Consider the following 18308-nt stretch of genomic DNA (forward strand, 5'->3'; position numbering starts at 1 on the left):
CCAACCTCTTTCCCAAACTTCAGAGTCCAACCGAAGTAGCTACTTTTTCTCTGAAGTATGCCCTACATAGCAGTCCCTGGTAATTTTTGTGTTGAAATCTGAGAAAAAACTTTTGAAAGGAACATATTATTCATATATTAATTATCTCTATGTGTATTCATGTGTTATCATTGGGTCGGTATTTAAGTTCGAGAAGAAGGGTGATTTCTGCCAACTTTAACATATAACTTTATTGAAACACAAACAACACTCAAATATATATATACATACACACACACACACACACACACATACAGTAGTAGAACGACAATCAGAAGGGTGGCTTATTTATGATGGCTCAGTTCACTATAAGCTCAAATACCGAACATCACAATCTGGACAAGACAAATATCAACAAAATGTGTTTTCAGCTCTAATATTCAGTTGGCATCAGAAAAATGCTCCAGCTTACAGACAGAGTTGGACAAAGTTAGTGTCAGCACTAAAGATATATGTTGCAACACAGAACCAACTGTTAAAGCCAAAGCATTACTCAAAGATCATAACTCAGGAACATAAGGACAATCTGAGGTCAGTAATTAAACATTACTAATTTTCTTGGTCCCCTTCAGGGTCATTTTGATTGTCTGTTTTGCCTTGCAGTTCCTTAGCAAATTTCTCAACTTTGTGGAATGCAGAAATAAGCGGCTCAAGATTGAAATCATCATCAGTGAACACTGTTTCTTTTTTGATATTGTTACCAATATTCTCAAATATTGCAAGAACAATTTGAATATTGTCATTTGTCTCTTCCCTGTTAAAAAGACCCATAAATTCTGACACTGCTTCAGCACTGAGTAGTTCTTTTGTCATTAAAAGATTTTCAGACAAATTCAGTAGCATTTTCAAAATATGAAACCTTGTTTTGGTATTGCCTGTAGCTAATAAGGAGAGAAACCCAGACATATAATTGGCAACCAGTGTGTGATAGTCAGTAGTAATAGTAAGATGTCTAATCATCCTTATTCCAGACAGCTGTTCTGGGGAATCCAAGCTATAAGCAAGGGTTTCCTCACACACTTTACATATGTATGTCTGAATCATGTTTAGATTCGGATAAGGTGGGGCCATGCGAATCATATTTTCCAAAAACCTTGTTCTAACTCGGGAGGATGGATAATTAAGCAAGGTTTCAATAAGTGAGACAACACCTGAATCTCGAATGAAATCTCGGGTAAATTGAGAAGCACTTCTTATACCCATTGCAATTTTAGATATTTCATGAATAAAAGGATCCCGAATTTTTTCCATTAATAAAAGAAGTTCTTCAAACTCTTCAGAACCAATTTTCAGCTCACATTGTATGCAGCTACAGGACCAACTCTCAGGCTCTGCACTCTCTTTGGCCCTAAGATGCTCTCGAATTTCCTGGACTGACCGGTAGGAAGGATCATACTGAAATGGGAACTCAGGATCAGGCTGATCAGGCTGAAGCAAAGATTCCTGATCTTCCCCTTCTGGGCTAAGTACCACGTTCCTGGGTTTGCCCCCAAACATTTCACAGAATAAAGATGCTGCCTCTTTTGGAAATCTAAAGGGGCTTATAGATGGGAAGCCGACCCTACCCCATGGACCAGGCTTGAACTGAACAGTAACCTCCTCCCAACTCTGAGGCCTGCGTGAAGGATCAGGCTCCTGTTCAACCGAACACGTAGACCTGCAAATGGCCCTGAACACGGGGCTAGGATTTGATCCAAAATGGGCCTCATCTCCTGCCCAGAACCAGGACCCCACTATGGCCTCATCTTCATCAGCTAATGTCCTGGACTCACAGTTGCTTCCATTGTCAGTCCTGTTATCCACCTCATCTTCAGCCTCAAACCAAGACCCAACAATGGCCCCTTCCTCATTTTCTGGCTTAGATTCACAGGTGGCCACAGTTCCAGTTTCCTTAGTGGCTTTGTCTCCAGACCAGAACCAGGACTCAATAATCATCTCTTCATCATCCTCTGACTTGGATACACAGCATGGTCCTGCTTCTTCACTGACTTCTTTTCCAGCCCAGAACCAGGACCCAAAAATGGTTTCCTCTTCAGTCTCTGACTCCATCTCCTCTACTGCCTGAGATCCAGCCTCTATACTGGTTTCTTCTTCAGGCCAGAACCAGGACCCAACAGTGATTTCTTCCTTCTCAGTCCCTGGCTTTGACTCAAAGCCGACTCCTGCCACTGCCTCCAGACTGGCCTCTTCTTCCCAGAACCAGGACCCAATAATGACTTCTTCCTCTTCAGCTTTAGGACTGGATTTGCTGCAAGACCCAGCCTCTCTTCTAATGGTCTCTTCTCTGGCCCCAAACCAGGAACCAACAATACCTTCTTTCTCAGCTACTAGCCTGTCCTCTTCTCTAACCTCAGCAGCTGGCTCTAGTCTGTCCTCTTCTCCAGCCCAGAACCAAGAACCAATAATGTCCCCCTCCTCAGCTTCTGGCCTGGACTCTTCTCTGTCAGTAGCCTCTGAAATGGCTTCATCTTTCCAGAACCAGGAATTGATCATGGTCTCCTCTTCAGTCAATAACTTGGCCTCTTCTCCAGTTCCATCTATATTACTCTCTTCTGTAGCCCATAACCAGGACCCTATAATGGCCTCTGGCTTTGTGTATTTTCTGGACCAGAACCATGAATTGACAATGTCCTCTTCCTCCTCTGGCCTAGTCTTCCAAATTCCTCCACAGGTAGGATACATACAGGGTTCTCTTTCTGCCCAGAAGCAAGACCTATTATTGGTCTCCTCAGCCCCTGCCATAAATCTGCATCTGACATCAGTCCCATGCTTCATACTGACCTTTTCTTTGGCCCCAAAACATGGTATCATGGCCTCTTCCTTGTCTTCCAAGCTAGACTTGCTGTTGACATCACCCTCCACACAAGCTTCTACTCTGGTCCAAAACCAGGACCCAATAATGGGCCCCTCCTCCTCAGCCCCTTGCATGGTGCCACAGCTAGCTTCAGCCCTACAATCCATATAGGTGTGGTTTTCAGCCCAAAACCAGGACCCGAATATTGTCTCTTCTTCAGCTCCTGGCCTGGCCTCTTCTCCAATCCCAGCCTCTATATCAACTTGTTCTCCAGACCAAAACCAGGGACCAATGACCTCTTCTTCCTCAGACCTTGACCTGGACTCACAGCTGACCCCAAAACCAGATTCCACACTGGCTGCATCAGTGACCCAGAACCAAGACCCAAAAATGGTCTCTTCCTCAGCCTCTTGGTTGACCTCTTCACCAGCCCAGAACCAGGAACCAATAATGACCTGTTCATCATCAGCTGCTAGTATACATTCAGAGGTGGCCTCAGCCCCAGTTTTCATACTGGTCTTTTCCCCAGTCCCAAATAAGGAATCACCAATAGGCTCTCCATCAGTCCTCGGTCTGGATTTACTGCTAGCCCCAGTCCCCATACTGGCCTCTTCTTCAGTCCAGAACCAACTCCCAATTATGGACTCATCCTCTACTTGTAGACTGGACTCGATGCTGGCTTCATCTGCCATGCTGGACTCATCTGTAGCCCAGAACCAGGTCCCAATGAGGGCTTCCTCCTCTGACCTGGCTTCTTGCTTGGCCCTGGCTCGGGCCTTCGTTTTAGCCTCTTCCTTTGCCATTGCTCTGGCCCTAGCCTCTTTCTTGATCATGGGCCTTGAAAAGGTATTAGCATTTTCTTCAGGCCAGAAACAGGACTCTCTTTTAATTACATCTATAGACCCAGGCATGAAATCAATGCAAGCTTCTCGTTTGGCCCTATGCCTGGCCCTGTTATTGGTCTCCTTCCCGGCTCTCATTTTGCACCTGAATTTGGCCTCCTCTCCAGCCCCAAACCAAGATTCCAAAGGGTCTTCATGCTCAGACCCAGAACTGGATTCAACATAGACTTCTTTCTTAGCCCTAAACCTGGACCTGCTATTGGGATCTTCCCTGGGCCCAGACCAGGTGTTGGTTTTATCTCTGGCCCAGAACCAGGGTGTCTTTACAGACTCATCCTCAGAACCAGAACTAGATGAAATATAGAGCTCCTGGTTAGTTTGGGACCTAGACATGGTATTAGCCTCTTGATTGGCCATGTGCCTGGATCTGGCACTGTCTTTTACCCTATTCCCAGGATGAAATTTTGCAGTGACCTCATCTCCACTCCAGAACAAGGAACTCACAGAAGATTTGTCTACCCATTTGAAATCAGAATTAGGAGAGACTTCTTGTTTGGAGGTAGGCCTAGGACAGCACCAGGACCCCATATTGGTCTCCTCCTTTGACCTAAAGAAAGGTTGGAATCCTGCTTGGTAATGGGCCTTCCTTCCAGGAAAGCTCTCAGTGTCTGTATTAACCAGTTCTCTATCCTCAGACAGGTACTTTGTTTTAGCAACCAACACAGAATCAGTACTGACAAGTGGAGAGGCTATGATATTGGTCTGGGAGTTTCTCTCTGTCTTAGACAATCTTTCAGGACCAAACCTGGGCTGAGCCCACATCTGGGCTTCTTCCTTAAATCGTGAAACAGGTATTGCCTTGGCCTTACTCTTAGGACGTGCCCCACCCACTGCACTTGTCTCAACTTTGGTGCTTGCTCCAGGTATAACCTTGGACTTATCCTTGGGCCTTGCCCCAGGCATTATCTGGGCCTGGGTCCTAACCTTGGGTCTGACAACCAGAGGGACATCATTTTCTATCTCAGCCCCACCTACAACCTCTTCCCCAGGCTTCTTTTCAGGCTTGACCTGGGCACCAGACTCAATCTCTGCCCCAGTCATGGTACAAGTTACAAAGAAAGTCCAGTAATATACTCCTCCCCCAGTCTAAACTTCAACCACAGATCTGTCACAGGTTTGTTTCTTCACACTCTGATCTTTAGGTGATTGAGGATATAAGCTTGGAAACAAGAGTTACAGTCAATATCCAGTCCAGTAGTCACTCAGCCTCCTTCCCAAACACAGTCTCAGTCAATAATTCAATAATACAGATAGTGTGTAGAACAGGCACAACCAAGCTTGAGGAAGACAGATATTTCCTGGATGGGTGCAGACCCGTTGAGGGTGGTTGTCAGCAGCAACTGCACCACCAGCAGAGCAGCCACTGGAGGTGGATCTAGGGAGAGAGAATGAAATGGGGCTTTGAGTCTCTTCCAATTGTGTCACCCCATGTGCAGTGAGACTGATGTTGAATGCTAGGTGGGACAGCTGGGCTTTGAGAAAGTCTCTCTGGACCAGCTGCCTGCTACAAAATAGGTCCAACAACGGTGGGAAAGTGTGTTGGCAATGGGAGGGGCTGAGAAGCCCCCAGATTGGACCCTAATCACTCCTGGACCCATGCTGGTCTCCACCACCCCCCCGCCCCAAAAGTATACCCGCTCTCATACCAACCTTCACTGATGTGGTGCAGTTTCCCCCTCCTTTTCTTGTTCAAGTGGTGTCAAGCCCCACAGCTGACAGAAGGGGGTCCTACAGACAAGTAAACATACAGGAGAGAATGGAGAATGGTAGATAGGCAGGCACTCTGGCCCCTGTGAAAAATATCTCTCTTCCCATTCAAGGGTTCAATGTATCTATTGTTTCCTGAGTCCTGGTCCCTGCTCTCAGGTCTTTTCTGAGTCACAACCCAACCTACACCTATCTCGTGTCTCCTGCAAGAAATAAAAAGGATGCTGACACTGTGCAAATCCAGCAGAGTAGAAGTGAGTCTGCACCCACTGGGCTCAAAGCCACCTGCCATGCTCTCTTTCTCCAACTGTCCCCTGAACTGACCCCTCCCCCTTCTCACCAACCTCCAGAGCTGTGAGCCAGTCTCCTCCTCCTTGCCTTTCTTGCAGAACTGGCTAGCCTTAAAGCAGGCCTATGGACAAACAGATGAAAAAGGAAGACAGTCAGGAAATGAGGGGTGGCAGTAGAGCCCTTGGTAGAGAAACCAACGCCAAGGATAAGAATCCCCATATTATTGATATCTGTCTTTCAACATTCGGGGTTTTGCTGCTGGAATATTCTCATTTTGTTTAGGCCCTGCTTCAAGGTTCTAGAGATAAGAACTCCTTCTCCTGACGTCATACTCTTCTCATTACTTCCTTCTCCAATTCTGAGGATTCACCACTAGGTGCGCCATATCCCCTTGCTCTGCGCAGCATAAAATGGGGGAAGGGCGCCGCATATTCTAGAAAACAGGTTGTGAATTGGTACTTGTCAGTATGTCTCCCTCATCATCCCTACCTCCAAAGCTCACCCTTCAAGTCCCCAGTTTAGGACTGTGGGGGAGGCAGGCAGGAATGAAAGGTGGGGGAAGCGCCTGGAACACCATCAGAGAGGGGAAGATAAGGAGGTGCTCCTGGATGCCTGACCTGCTCTGGTCGCAGTCCCCGACCCCGATTCGGTTCTCCAGTGTTTGGCGCCCACCCCACATCCCCACACACCTCCAGAAATCCAGGCAATACTCGTGCTCCTCCTTTATCTCAAGCCTCTCCTTTACAGATGCTCACTGTGTCCTGTCAGAATACGCCAGACCTACCGCGCAGACAGAAGACTTTGACCTCAACCTGGAGCCTGTGGGAAGGGACAGCACCCAGGATACGCGGCCCCACAGGCCCCTTTCCCGAATCAGGGCCTGGAGCAGCGAACGCGGCCCACCTCCCGTAGGCTGGGCACAGAGCTGGGACGCCGGCCACGAGGGCCTCCCCAGGCGCCCCCACAATTGTCTCCCCGGGCGTCCCCCACAACGGCTCCCGTTTGGCCATTTCTCCCGAAGGAGCCTCCCCCACAGCCCTCTCTAGGTATAGAAACCGTCGAGGGCGGCGCGCGGGCGCCTGCAAAGCTGGCCGGGAAGCGGTCAGCGCGGTTCTCCTCCAGACGATCTGACAGCTCCTCTGGAGCCAGCCCCTCAGCCCTTGGCCCGGCCTGACCCGCACCAGTCAGGGCCTCCCCATAGCAGGGATCTCGAGCACTGCGCACCTCTCTCCGGCGCCCGGCTCCGACCGGATCGTCTCCTCCTTGCCAGGCTGTCAGGGTCGGGGGCGGGGGCAGGATGCCAGCCGATCCACCCTGGCGGACCACCCCCACACCACGGCCCCCCACCTCACGCACCCCAACTTGCCTTCAGAGGCCCAGAGCCCAGGTCGTCGGCCTCCCCCTCCTCTCTTCAGCTCTCCTCTGGCGGCTCCTCAGCTGGATTCCCACCGCTTTCCCAGCGATCCGAATGGCAAAAACGAGTCCCGCCCCCCACGCCTCTGCACCAAACTGGGCAGGGGCTGCGCAGGATGCGGCAAGAACCGCTCGCCGCAAGGGTGTCGGGAAGGGGGGCGGAAGGATACGGCGCGAAAGTGCTCGACGCCCCCTCACAGAACCACCTTAGTTCCAACCCAGAGGTGGGCGGGGCCACGACGAGCCCCAGCCTGGCCCTGCGGATTGGCACCAGGGTGCCTCAGGAGGCCCCCGCGGACCCTAACGTGGCGACCACCACCACATTTCTGGCGCTGCTATAATATATGGCACGGGCGGGCGGCTGCGGGCCCGGGCAGGGGACAGGATCGCGAGGTCGGGAAGAGCTGCGCTGGAGGGAGCAGCGGATGGATACCAAACCGCTCCTTGGTGTGTCTGCACCCCCGCCCCAACCGCCCTCCTACAAGGACTGCTGGGTGTTTGCCCTCTCCCTCTCCCTAGTCTGCTCACCCTCCTTCCTGGATGCTAATGGGAGAGGGGGTGTCAGTACTGCAGTGTGGGAGGGGAGAGGCGATTTCAGGCCAGACAGACCCGGGGCTCTAGGGTGGTCGTTCTGTGCGTTTCTTTCTCAGCTTCATGGAGTCACGCAGGGGAGGAAGGTACACCTGCTCTTAAGTGAACTCCGGGGCAGGGGGCTCCCATCAAGGCCTCACCACTGCCTCTCTTCTAAAAGAAGGTAGACCTAGACCTCTGACCCTAGGAAACCAACCACTCGTCTGCACCAGACTCATTTCTTTCTGCCACACCGCTTTTTCTCATTTCAAATGGTGGCTCACGTTGGCATTGCACCGTCTCCACAGTTGCCCCCGAAAGAGGGCCTTTCCCTGTCAGGACCCGCAGGAGGTCATAACAGTCCTTTCTCTTTGATGGCACCAGGTAGGGATGGTCCTGGCTCCTCTTCGGTTCCCTGTCAAGTCTTCTCTTGCCATGATACTTGGCACTGTGGAAACGTGGCTGGTATTCGAACCAGCTTGGATCTCAGCCACCTTCCACAACTACCTATTGTTTAAGCAGTCATTCTCAGGAGAGGATCTCATTGTGCACCCCCCTCCCTGAGACAAAGCAACCTGGCTCCTTTTAAATCCTCTTCTTTCACCCCCACATCCGTCCTCTACTCTTGAGCCCCTCCTTTCCCTGCTTCCTGCATGGGACAGACAGAGCAATGTGGTTAAACACCAAGTCGATGTTGTTACTGCTGTCCATTTGAAAACTCATTTAGACGCTACCCTCATTGTGTTTGGCAGGTAATGGTCCCCTAAAGATGTCCACGTCCTGTTCTCCAGAACATGTACCATTTTCTATTACCTGACCGAGGATCATTAAGATTGCTATTCAGCTGAGTTTAATTTAAGATTATGCTGGATTGGCCAATGTAATTGAAAGGGTACTTTAGATGTGGAAGGCAGGGACTCCATGTTAGATTGAAGCAGCATGAGAAAGTCTACACTAGTCATTGTTGGCTTTGAAGATGGAAGGAAGCCAAGATCCAAGAAATACAGGCTGTCTCCAGAACCTGGAAAAGACAAAGAAACAGATTCTTCCCTAGAAATCCCAGAGCGATAGCTCCTCTGGCAACATCCTGATTTTAATGTGCTGAAGCCCTTTGCAGATTTCCAACCTCCAGGACTGTAAGACAATAATAAATTGGTATTATTTTAAGCCATTCCATGTATGGTAACTGGTTACAGGGTAGCAGCCCAAGACCTATCTAGTTTAACTTTTATATAACAAAGTTGTGCATTGTCTTTCAGTTGCCAGGGACCCTCAGATCATGTTAGGTGAGCATCCCCAGATGAACCAAGCATGCAATCAGAGGGAGAATGTTAGTGTTTGGAATTAGGAGCAGGGCTGAATTAAGAAATGGACACTGCATGGCAGGAACCAGTCAGATCATGCCTCTCAGCATCACCTCATTGTAAGATCAAAAGCCACCAGGATATACCCTTAATACCCTATGTTTATGAAAACCTTTAAGGCCGGGCACAGTGGCTCACGCCTGTAATCTCAGCACTTTGGGAGGCCGAGGTGGACGGATCACAAGATCAGGAGATTGAGATCACGGTGAAACCCCGTCTCTACTAAAAAATACAAAAAACTTAGCCGGGTGCAGTGGTGGACGCCTATAGTCCCAGCTACTCGGGAGGCTGAGGCAGAAGAATAGCGTGAACCTGGGAGGCGGAGCTTGCAGTGAGCCGAGATCGAGATCACGCCACTGCACTCCAGCCTGGGCGACAGAGGGAGGCTTCCTCTCACAAAAAAAAAAAAAAAAAAAAAAAAAAAGAAAGAAAGAAAGAAAAGAAAGAAAAGAAAGAAAGAAAGAAAGAAAGAAAGAAAGAAAGAAAAGAAAGAAAAGAAAGAAAAGAAAGAAAAGAAAGAAAGAGAAAGAAAGAAAGAGAAAAAGAAAACCTGACCCAGCCCCCATCTCAGGGAGACACTGTTTTGGGAAGTATCCCTAGTGTTCTCATTACTTTGTTACAAGTAATAAATCCCCTTACTAAATCCTTGCTGTGGTCATGGGGTTGATGTCAAATGACTGAACCTACCCACTGTGTTGGTTGGTAACAACAGCAGGAGTAGGAACAGAATACACTCACCATCCTGATGAATTCTATTCCCATTGCCTTTCTTTACCTGTGCTTCAGTCTCTGAGAAATACTTTAGAGCTCATCTCACCAATACAGCCACCAATCCCCTTCACTGTTTTATAAGTATGTACAAAATCACACTTGTGCAAGCTTCTGTGGTAATTCTGGAGGTGCTAGGATCTTTATTCCAAGATATTTACTGACAGATGAATGGTTCTACCAAAAGCTGACAAATTTTACTGTGTGAAACTTTAAAATGTGTGTTGGACAATTTGTTGTCAGTACTCTTAGAAAACATCGTCTTGTATTGGTTAGTATGTATTGAAGTGATAAAGGCCCTACTTTAAGCTTTTCATGTGTTAGCTTTGTATGGGTATGTATCAAATAGATTATTATTTTTAAAACCTTTGAGCAAATAAAAGATTGAAATAAGATATTCTGACTGCTAAGCACTATTTATTTCCTTCTATAATTGATTCCAGTTCAATAAATTCCAACAGTCATCTTTCTACTCCTCAGTGCCTACACTAGCACCTGTGTAACCCTGACTTACCTCTGAAATCTAAATGTCAGAGCCAAATAATCTATAAGCATTAAGTCCATGATACAGATGCAGCTGTGCTCACTCATCATACTCACTGTTTTCTTCCAAATCCCACCCACCACCCTCACGCATGCTCATGAACTTGCACACCAGCCTATTACTTGCCTGTTCTCCTCTTGTCTGTCTCAATCACCATGGTCACGGACTTGTTTTTGCCTATTTAATTTTACTTGCCTCTATACCATCCTTTATGGGCCTCAAGCAAAGCTTCCTTCTGAGACTTCTCTTTTGGCCAAGGCTGAGCCAAACCCTGTGTTTTCTTATAATGTATCTCCTTCTATCCCAAAGTTTCAAAGGTTGTACACAGAAATTAAAGTCCCCTGTAGTCAGGAATAACTAGGCTGAGGTGGGTCTGGTGAACTATATGGTGAAATTGGCCCAACAGATGTCTATTTTCAGTGTAGCCTGAAAATGCTATGGGAAAGATCTCAGCCTGCCTCTACTACCTGAGACAGGGTACATTTGCAGAACTGGTGGGGAGGCCTGACCGAAGAATATTTTCAGGTCATATTTGGGATGGGGTCTACTTCAAGAGAATTAATCTTGAAGAAAAAACAAGTCAGGCACAAGGACCCTAGCCCATGAACAATGCCTTGCCATTAGGGAAGTACAGCTATTCTAATAGCAACGCTGAAATTATTATAGAACTCCTATTTGTGCCTGTTCCAACAGAAACCCTCAACTGTATATCTATCATAGCAAAGGCAGGTTTATACATATCCGGGAAATAACTGTCTTTTAGTAAACTCTATAACGCTCCAGTGTGCAGATCCCATTAATAAAGCATAAACTAAAGAGAGGAAAATATCCTCCCAACATGGATTTAAACTTTTGACTACTACTCAGCTCTGATATCATGAAAAACCTGTGTATAGGCGGGGTTAGGAAAATTAGAACAGTTAGAGGACCTTAAGTGCCTGGCAATACAGCTTAGAATGGCAGCAACAACTGGAAGAATCACAGGAAAACCCCAAAAATTCAGGACATGGGAAATACCCCTTGAGGATTTTTAGAACTATAGGAGCTGGCAAGGAGAGCTAATTAGCTTTACAAGGAGAAGAAAACCTGAATTTCCACAATGCCAATAAATATTAGAAATTAATGGAATGTCAAGTTGCTTTCTATAATAGAAAAAATAATGAGAAATCTACACTACCTTTTGTTGTTGTTTCTCATTAACTAACCATCACTTCCTGCCTCATCATGATAAGGCCTCATCACAGCCTGCATCTAGCCAGCAAATGAGAAAAAGGAGAATAGAAGTAGTTCATTTCCTTCTTAAAATCCATGGTGAAGAAATGCTCACATCATTTCCACTCACATTCCATTGATGGGACTTGATATGGTTTGACTGTGTCCCCACCCAAATCTCCACTCGAATTGTACCTCCCAGAATTCCCACGTGTTGTGGGATGGACCTAGTGGGAGGTAATTGAATCATGGGGGCTGGTCTCTCCCATGCTATTCTCATGATAGTGAATAAGTCTCACAAAATCTGATGGGTTTATCAGGGGTTTCTATTTGTGCTTCTTCCTTATTTTTATATTGTCACTGCCATGTTAGAAGTACCTTTTACCTCCTGCCATGATTCTGAGGCCTCCCCAGTCATGTGGAACTGTAAGTCCAATTAAACCTCTTTTTCTTCCCAGTCTCGGATATGCATTTATCAGCAGCGCGAAAACAAACTAATACAGTAAATTGGTACCAGTAGAGTGGGGTGTTGCTCAAAAGACACCCCAAAATGTGAAACTGACTTTGAAACTGGGTAACAGGCAGAGGTTGGAACAGGGCTCAGAAGAAGACAGGAAAATGTGGGAAAGTTTGGAACTTCCTAGAGACTTGTTGAATGGCTTTGCCCAAAACGTTGATAGCGATATGGACAATAAAATTCAGGCAGAGATGGTCTCAGATGGAGATGAGGGACTTGTTGGGAACTGGAGCAAAGGTGACTCTTGTTATGTTTTGGCAAAGAGACTGGCAGCATTTTGCCCCTGCCATAGAGATCTGTGGAACTTTGAACTTCAGAGAGATAATTTAAGGTATCTGGTGGATTAAATTTCTAAGCAGCAAAGCATTCAAGAGGTAACTTGGGTGCTGTTAAAGGCATTCAGTTTTATAAGAGAAGCAGAGCATAAAAGTTTGGAAAGTTTGCAGCCTGACTATGTAATAAGAAATAAAAACCCATTTTCTGGGGAGAAATTCAAGCCGGCTGCAGAAATCTGCATAAGTAGCAAGGAGCCTAATGTTAATCCCCAAGACCAAGGGGAAAATGTCTCCAGGCCATGTCAGAGAACTTCCCGGCAGTCCCTCCAATCACAGGCTCGGAGGCCCAGGAGGAAAAAACTGTTCTTGTGGGCTGGGAACAGGGTTCCCATGCTGTATACAGCCTGGGCACTTGGTGCCCTGTGTCCCAGCTGCTCCAGCTGTGGTCAAAAGGGGCCAACATACAGCTTGGGCTGTGGCTTCAGAGGGTGGAAGCCCCAAGCCTTGGCAGTTTCCACGTGGTGTTGAGCATGCAGGTGTACAGAAGTCAAGAACTGAGGTTTGGGAATCTCTGCCTAGATTTCAGAATGTAAGAAATGCCTGGATGCCCAGGTAAAAGTTTGCTACAGGGGTGGGGCCCTTATTGAGAACCTCTGCTAGGGCAGTGCAGAAGGGAAATGTGGGGTCAGAACACTCACACAGAGTCCCTACTTAGGCACCACCTAGTGGAGCTGTGAGAAGACGCCACCATCCTCCAGACCCCAGAATGGTAGATCCACTGACAGCTTGCATCGTGTACATGGAAAAGCCACAAACAATGCCAACCCATGAAAGCAGCTAGGAGGGAGGCTGTACCCTGCAAAGCCACAGGGCAGAGCTGCCCAAGACTGTGGGAACCCACTTCTTGCATCAGCATGACCTGGATGTGAGACCTAGAGTTGAAGGAGATCATTTTGAAGCTTTAAAATTTGACTGCCCCACTGGATTTCGGACTTGCATGGGCCCTGTAACCCCTTCTTTTTGGCCAATTTCTCCCATTTGGAATGGTTGTACTTACCCCACTACCTGCACCCTCATTGTATCCAGGAAGAAACTAGACTGGTTTTGATTTTACAAGCTCATAGGCAGAAAGGACTCGCCTTGTCTCACGAGACTTTGGACTGTGGACTTTTGGGCTGATGCTGAAATGAGTTAAGACTTTGGGGGATTGTTGGGAAGCTAGGTTTTAAAATGTGAGGACATGAGATTTGGAGGGGCCAGGGGCAGAATGATATGTTTTGGCCTTGTCCCCACCAAAATCTCAACTCAAATTGTATCTCCCAGAATTCCCATGTGTTGTGGTTAGGACCCAGGAGGAGGTAATTGAATCAGGGGGGTGGTCTCTCCTGTGCTAGTCTTGTGATAGTGAATAAGACTCATGAAATCTTACGGGCTTATCAGGGGTTTCTGATGATTTTGTTTCTACCTCATTTTTCTCTTGCTGCCGCCATGTAAGAAGTGCCTTTTACCTCCTGCCATGATTCTGAGGCCTCCCGAGCCATGTGGAACTGTAAGTCCAATTAAACCTCTTTTTGTTCCCAGTTTTGGATACATCTTTATCAGCAGCGTGAAAACAAACTAATAAGGGACTCAATCACCATTTATTAAAAATCTTGTCCTTTTTCTACATGTGGTGATGGTAATGAGAGAACTGGATATCCACAGATAAAAGAATAAAGTTGTCTCAGCAAACTAAAAATAGAGGAGAACTTCCTCAACTTGATACAGGACATTTACCAAAAACCTACAGCTAATATCATACTTAATGGTGAGAAACTTCGTTTATCAGTAAGATCAGGAATGAGGCAGATATTTTCCCTTTCACCACTACTTTTCTACGTTATAATGGAAATCCTAGCTAATGCAGTAAAGACAAGAAAAAGAAATTAAAGTTATACTGACTGGAAGAAAGAAAACTGTTTTCATGTGCAGATGAAATGATTGTGTATGTACGAAATATGAAAGAAGTGACAACAACAAAAAAACTTCTGGAACTGATAAGTAATTATGGCAAGGTTGCAGGATACAAGATTAATATATTTTTAAAATGACTTTCCTAAATACAAGCAATGAAAAAGTAGAATTTGTAATTTAAAAATGATAACATTTACATTAGCACCTAAAAATGAAACACTTAGGTATAAATCTAGCAGAATATGCACGATATCCATAGGAGTGAAACTATGAAACACTGATGAAGGAAATAAAATAACTAAATAAATGCAGAGATATTCCATGTACATGGATAGGAGAATTCAATATTGTCAAGATATTAATTCTTCCAAATTTGATCTAGAAATTCAGTGCAATCCCAACCAAAATTGCAGCAAGTTATTTTGTAGCTACCGACAAACTGATTCTAAAGTTTATATGGAGAGGCAAAAGGCCCATAATAGCTGACACACTCTTGGAGAAGAACAAAGTTGGACCAACACTACTCAACTTTAAAAATTACTATAAAGCTATAGTAATCAAAACAGTGTGTTATCAACAAAAGGACAGGCAAATAAATGCAACAGAACAGAGAGCCCAGAAATAGACCCATGTAAATATGGCCAACTGATCTTTAACAAAGGAGCAAAGGCAATACAATAGAGAAAAGAGAGTCTTTTCAATAAATTATGCTGAAACAACTGAACACCCACATGCAAAAAAAAATCTAGACACAGACTACACATTTCACAAAAATTAACTCAAAATGGATAACAGAACTAAAAGTAAAATGCAAAATACAGCTCCTAGATGGTTACATTTTCTAAAAGTCTAGATTACCTTGTATATGGTGATAATTCTCTAAATATAATACCAAAGGTATGATTCATGAAATAAGGTATTGGTTAGCGGGACTTCATTAAAAGTAAAAACTTCTACTCTGAGAAAGACACTGTTAAGGTAATGAGAAGATAAGCCACAAACCAGGACAAAATATTTGCAAAAGACATATGTGATAAACAACTGTTATCTATAATATACGAAGAACTCCTAAAACCAAACAATAAGAAAACTAACAACAAGATTAAAAAATGGGCTAATGACCTTAACAGACACCTCACCTAAGAAGATATACAGATGGCAAATAAACATATGAAAAGATGCTCCACATTATACGTCATCGGGAAAATGCAAATTAAAACAACTGTGAGATACCATTATACACTTAATACAATAGTCAACACGTAGGACACCGACACCACTAACTGCTGGAAAGGAGGTAGAGCAACAGAAACTTATTTAGTGCTGGTAGGAATGCAACATGATATAGCCACTTCAGAAGATGGTCATGGTTTCTTAGAAAACTAAATATATTCTTAGAAAATAATACAGAAATGGAACTCCTTGGTATTCACGCAAGTGAGCTGAAAATGTATGTCCACACAAAAACTTGCACATGGATGTTTCTAGCGGCTTTATTTATAATTGCCAATAATTGGAAGTAACCAAGATGTCCTCTACTAGATTAATAGATAAACTGCGGTATATCCAGACAATTGAATATCATCCACCACTAAAAATAAATGAGCTATCAAGCCATGAAAAGATCTGGATGAAACTTAAATTCATACTACTAAGTAAAAAAAAAACCTTTGTAAGAAGGCTACATACTGTTCATCTTGCAGTTCCAGTGGATACAATATTTTTCTTCCTATCTATTTTGGGGACTTGGTTAGTCTATTCAGGTATCATACCATGGAAGGGAGAAGATTTTACTGCATATAACTTACATGATTATGTAATATGATGAATATTTGGCTGAAATAAAAAATATGAAGCTAGACTCCTTTTCATACTGTATGTAATATTTAATTCCAAATAGATTAAAGACAAAATATAAGAGCTAAAATTATCACACTCTTAGAATAGTGATATGGTTTGGCTGTGTCCCCACCCAAAATCTCATCGTGAATTGTAAGCTGTGTAATCCCCATAATCCTCATGTGTCAAGGGCAGGACCAGGTGGTGGTAATTAGATCACGAGGGCAGCTTCCCCCATGCTGTTCTCGTGATAATGAGTGAGCCTCACAAGATCTGGTGGTTTTATAAGTGTCTGGCATTTACCCTGCTTGCACTAACTCCGTACTGCCACCCTGTGAAGAAGATGCCTGCTTCTCCTTTGCCTTCTGCCATGATTGTAAGTTTCCTGAGGCCTCCTCAGCAGCGGGAAACTGTAAGTCAATTAAACCTCTTTCCTTTATAAATTAACCAGTCTTGGGTGTTTCTTCATAGCAGTGTGAGAGCGGACTAATTCAAATACATAGGGGTAAACCTTCATGACCTTAGATTTGGCAATGGTTTCTTGGATATAATATCAAAAGCAAGATTAAGAAAAGAAAGAAAAAAAACAGATTAAATGGACTTCATCAAAAAATTTCACCCATGGCTAAAACACCAAAATCAACAGCAACAAAAGCCAAAATTGACAAATGGGATCTAATTAAACCAAAGAGCTTCTGCACAGCAAAAGAAACTACCATCAGAGTGAACAGGCAGCCTACAGAATGGGAGAAAATTTTTGCAATCTATCCATCTGAAAAAGGGCTAATATCCAGAACCTACAAAGAACTTAAACAAACTTACAAGAAAAAAAACAACCCCATCAAAAAGTGGGCGAAGGATATGAACAGACACTTCTCAAAAGAAGACATTTATGTGGCCAACAAACATAAGAAAGCATGAAAAAAAAGCTCATCATCACTGGTCATTAGAGATATGCAAATCAAAACCACAATGAGATACCATCTCACGCCAGTTACAATGGCAATCATTAAAAAGTCAGGAAACAACAGATGCTGGAAAGGATGTGGAGAAATAGGAACGCTTTTACACTGCTGGTGGGAGTGTAAATTAGTTCAACCATTGTGGAAGATAGTGTGGCGATTCCTCAAGGATCTAGAACTAGAAATACCATTTGACCCAGCAATCCCATTACTGAGTATATACCCAAAGGATTATAAATAATTCTACTATAAAGACACATGCACACGTATGTTTATTGTGGCACCATTCACAATAGCAAAGACTTGTAACCAACCCAAATGCCCATCAATGATTGACTGGATAAAGAAAATTTGGCACATATACACCATGGAATACTATGCAGCCATAAAAAAGGATGAGTTCATGTCCTTTCCAGGGACATGGATGAAGCTGGAAACCATCATTCTCAGCAAACTAACACAGGAACAGAAAACCAAACACTGCATGTTCTCACTCAAGTGGGAGTTGAACAATGGGAACACATGGACACAGGGAGGGGAACGTCACACACTGGGGCCTGTCAGGGGGTGCGGGGCTAGGGGAGGGATAGCATTAGGAGAAATGCCTAATGTAGATGACAGGTTGATGGGTGCAGCAAACCACCATGGCACGTGTATACCTATGTAACAAACCTGAATGCTCTGCACATGTATCCCAGAACTTAAAGTATAATAATAATAAAAATAAGAAAATGGAAATTGATTTTAAAAAACATTTACAATGTGCATCAAAAGACAACAGTAAGAAAATTAACAGAATGGGAGAAAACATTTGCAAATAATTTATCTGATGAGGGTTTAATATTCAGAAAATATAAAGAACTCCTACAACTCAACAGCAAAAAGAGACAACCCAACCTAAAATGGGCCAAAACTTGAATAAATATTTTCCCAAAATGACATAAAAATGGTCAATATGCACGTGAAAGGATTCTCAACATCATTAATCATTAGGGAAATGCAAATCAAAACCAAACTGAAACACTGCTTTACACCTCCTATGATTAGTATAATTTTAAAAAACAGAAAAACAAGCATTGGTGAGAATATGGAGAAACTGGAACTCTACTGGAAATGTATAACTGTGCAGTCATTGTGGAAAAGGTTTGGCAGTTCCTC

The 18308-nt window shown here is 44.6% G+C and overlaps 1 protein-coding gene across 9 annotated transcripts in view; it reads right to left on the reverse strand.

Annotated features, from left to right (window-relative positions):
* Positions 1 to 215: 215 nt before the first annotated feature.
* The window catches only part of LOC105499793 (G protein-coupled receptor associated sorting protein 1), a 58381-nt gene continuing 40288 nt past the window's right edge, over positions 216 to 18308 (reverse strand). The window contains exons 1-5 of one of the 9 annotated variants that reach the window (XM_011772603.3): positions 7100 to 7459; positions 6423 to 6513; positions 5787 to 5854; positions 5386 to 5463; positions 216 to 5110 (exon numbers count right to left, since the gene is read on the reverse strand). In XM_011772603.3, the coding sequence (XP_011770905.2) occupies positions 589 to 4776 (4188 nt within the window). In that variant the 5' untranslated portion in view covers positions 4777 to 5110; positions 5386 to 5463; positions 5787 to 5854; positions 6423 to 6513; positions 7100 to 7459 and the 3' untranslated portion in view covers positions 216 to 588. Of the gene's footprint in view, positions 5111 to 5385; positions 5464 to 5786; positions 5855 to 6422; positions 7042 to 7089; positions 7460 to 18308 lie in introns of those variants that run through there. The other 8 variants (XM_011772605.3, XM_011772604.3, XM_071089147.1 and 5 more) reach the window with 8 other exon arrangements.

This window comes from Macaca nemestrina, chromosome X (genome assembly GCF_043159975.1).
Source record: "Macaca nemestrina isolate mMacNem1 chromosome X, mMacNem.hap1, whole genome shotgun sequence".
Classification (NCBI taxonomy): Eukaryota; Metazoa; Chordata; class Mammalia; order Primates; family Cercopithecidae; genus Macaca; species Macaca nemestrina.